At 36.7% G+C, this 3,056-nt stretch overlaps 1 protein-coding gene across 2 annotated transcripts in view; it reads right to left on the reverse strand.

Moving 5' to 3' along the window:
* Positions 1 to 1,063: 1,063 nt before the first annotated feature.
* The window catches only part of LOC107684544 (probable serine carboxypeptidase CPVL), a 16,017-nt gene continuing 14,024 nt past the window's right edge, over positions 1,064 to 3,056 (reverse strand). For both annotated transcript variants that reach the window (XM_016480827.1, XM_016480828.1), the window contains 2 exons: positions 1,482 to 1,664; positions 1,064 to 1,255 (listed from right to left, as the gene is read on the reverse strand). In XM_016480827.1, coding sequence (XP_016336313.1) covers positions 1,151 to 1,255; positions 1,482 to 1,664 — 288 coding nt within the window. In that variant the 3' untranslated portion in view covers positions 1,064 to 1,150. The remainder of the gene's footprint in view (positions 1,256 to 1,481; positions 1,665 to 3,056) is intronic.

Raw genomic sequence — 3,056 nt, forward strand, 5'->3', positions numbered from 1 at the left:
CCCGCTGTCGCCCCCTGCCGGACATACGAAGAACATGCTGTTAAAAACACTGAGGACACAAACGGCTGAGAAAAGTTCAAGACACTTCATCAAATATAAATGCGTTTCATTTTTTTTGGCATGGTGTGCTATTGGCGAATCTATATATTCTATCTAGCCTATTTTTGATTTCCAATCGTAATATAAAATGAACCTGCTTCCTTCCTGTTAAAGTAGGTCATACCAGTCTTGAATGTCTACCTCTGTTATTTCCTTTCTTGCTTCTTCCTCTAATCTTCTGTATGCATTGAAGCACATCTTTTATTCTACAGTTTACAGTACAGCATTGCACGCCCTGTAAGAAAACTAACATACTAATAGAGGCTGTTATTGGTCACACTTTAGTCTGGGGACTAATTCTCATGATTAACTACTTATTAACTACGACGTCCGTCTCAATAAACTCTTAATTTACTGTTTATTAATAGTAAGGTAGTTGTTAAGTTTAGGTATGGGATCGGATCAAGGGATCTAATATATGGTCATGCAGAATAAGGCATTAATATGTGCTTTGTAAGTACTAATAAACAGCTAACATGCTGGTAATATTCATGCTAAAAACCAACTAGTTAATAACAAAAGTGTCACTGTTTGCTGTTGTTGTATTTATTTATTTTGCTAGCTGTGCAGATATAAGGAGTGTATAATTATGCTGGCATAGCTAACTAAAAGTAATGATCATCACACTGAATAGATGAAAATATCCATCTGGATTCAAAAGACAAGATAGGTAGTACATTATAATCAAATCACACTTTAATCAAAAATTGATCATGTACAATAAAAACATAGCCCCAACACTTAACACGTAGCGCAATAAAAATATAACCCCTAACCCTTTTTCATAATAGCACACAGACTTCTGCACTGAAACACACATTACACAACTGAACAATGATTCGTTCAGTGGTCACTTTACATCAGGGGTGTCAAAAACTCAATTCCTGGAGGGCCGGAGCCCTGCAGAGTTTTGTTCCAACCCTGTTTTCAAATAAGTCTGAAGGACTTGATTAGTTGGATCAGGTGTGTTTTATTTAAACTCTGCAGGGCTCCGGCCCTCCAGGAATTGAGTTGGACACCCCTGCTTTACATTCTATATGAATTTAGTGTGTCAGTGTGATGAGAATCCATCTGTAGAAAGGAATCTGTCAATCATGTCAAACGATCTCTCTGGTTGGTCATAAGGCAAAATGTGCCCGCCTCCCCTGACAATTACCTACAGAGAAGAAAACAGAGAAATTTGTTATCAGTCAACATTATTTAATATTTAAATAATAACATTTTCCAAAATTATTATATTCTAGTTATTATAAATTAAAATATATTTGTGTCTTATCTGCTGACAAGGCTGTGTGTTCAGCCAATGATCATCATTTTAAAATTAGATACTATATTGGCTGATAATTTAAATATATTGATATAGCAATACTGCAGACCCTCACCTGAAGGAACTCTCCTACTTGTCGCACGTAACCTGCCACTTCAGTATCACTGGGCTGGACTTTCCAGTGGAAGCGCTCTGCTTTTTTATACTCGTCCGCTCCAGACCAGTTCACTGTGGGCAGGAAGCGCTCAGTTAGAGGGGCTGCAACGATGACATCAAGCTGTCCACTGTAGATCAACACCTGCGAACACACGATCAAATCCATCCCACAGATTAATCCTAAGTGAGAGTTTTTATAGCTATTGGGTCTATTCAATTTTAATTTCAAGGGACACTACGTTAAAAATACAAGCAATTCAAGTAACTTAACACAAGGCAAAACACTGACCAACTTTATACAGCGAGTTTGGAATATATGATGTGATCTTGAAATTCCAAATATTAAATCCACTTCCATAAATTATTCTCCTTGTCAAACTACTCTATCAATATTAAAAATCTGTCCAAAACAATAATCTGATAGTATTTAAGTTATAGCTGGAAATTCGATATAATTTTGCCTGAATAAACAGATTAATTATCAATTAAATAGTTAAAAATAAAGCACTAAAATCTAAAATCAATCATTTGAAATGGCACAGGTTATACATGTACAATATGAAACAATGGATATTAACCCTATAAAGCCTACTGTATCATATTTGATATGCAAATTTCAAAATTATCAGCATGATCAAAACTTTGATGAAAAAGCAGTTTTACATAATCGACTTCTACTACATGCATTTTTTCATCTGATTGACAGTTTATACTTTTTAGCAAATAAAAGGCCTTTTAGTATAATTCTACAAATGTCCACTTCAGGTCGTGGTACACGTGCCTTTTTGCTGTGAAATCATTTTTAAAGTAAACGTAAGAATAACTTTTATATAGTTGGCAATATTTCAAGACAAACACTTACTCGACTTTAAAGTGCCCATATTATGGATTTTTGAAAATGACCTCTCATGCAGTGTGTAACACAGCTCTAAGTGAATGAAAACATCCTGCAAAGTTTTAAATCTGAAAGTGCACCGTGTATAAAGTTATTGTCTCTCAAAAGAAAGAGTCGACTCTGAATCAATGAAACGAGTCGTTTTTAAAACGAATCCCAAGCCGTTTCATGTTGAAGTCAACATGAAACATTAGCATATTGCCCGCCTACTTGTTGGTCTTTTCGCGTTGTCCTGAATGAAAATGCAAATTCATTCTTTGCCACTAGTTGGCGCTTTTGGAGCGGTAAAAATAGCTGTTTCCCTGGTAACGTTGTACACGAAGCAGCACTGCCCTCACAAACGCTGCTTTATCAGGCATTACAGGCAAGATGAAATGAAAATGAGACCAATCGGACCAATCACCGCAGATTAGCGTCACACAAAGGAGGGGTTTGGAAAGATGAATCGTTGCGCGAATCGTTTGGGAGTCGTTGAGCAAGTAATGCCAAGTTCACACTGCACGATTTTCAAAGACGTTGCATCACTGTTGGTTTCACACTGAACGACTATCTGGGGTAGCATTCAGTTGTTGCTGTGTTCACACTGCATGATGGAACGACGACAGGACTGCATGACTTTACAATAGGAAGAATCGCCGA

Source organism: Sinocyclocheilus anshuiensis, unplaced genomic scaffold (genome assembly GCF_001515605.1).
Source record: "Sinocyclocheilus anshuiensis isolate Anshui unplaced genomic scaffold, SAMN03320099.WGS_v1.1 scaffold225, whole genome shotgun sequence".
In the NCBI taxonomy this organism is placed as follows: Eukaryota; Metazoa; Chordata; class Actinopteri; order Cypriniformes; family Cyprinidae; genus Sinocyclocheilus; species Sinocyclocheilus anshuiensis.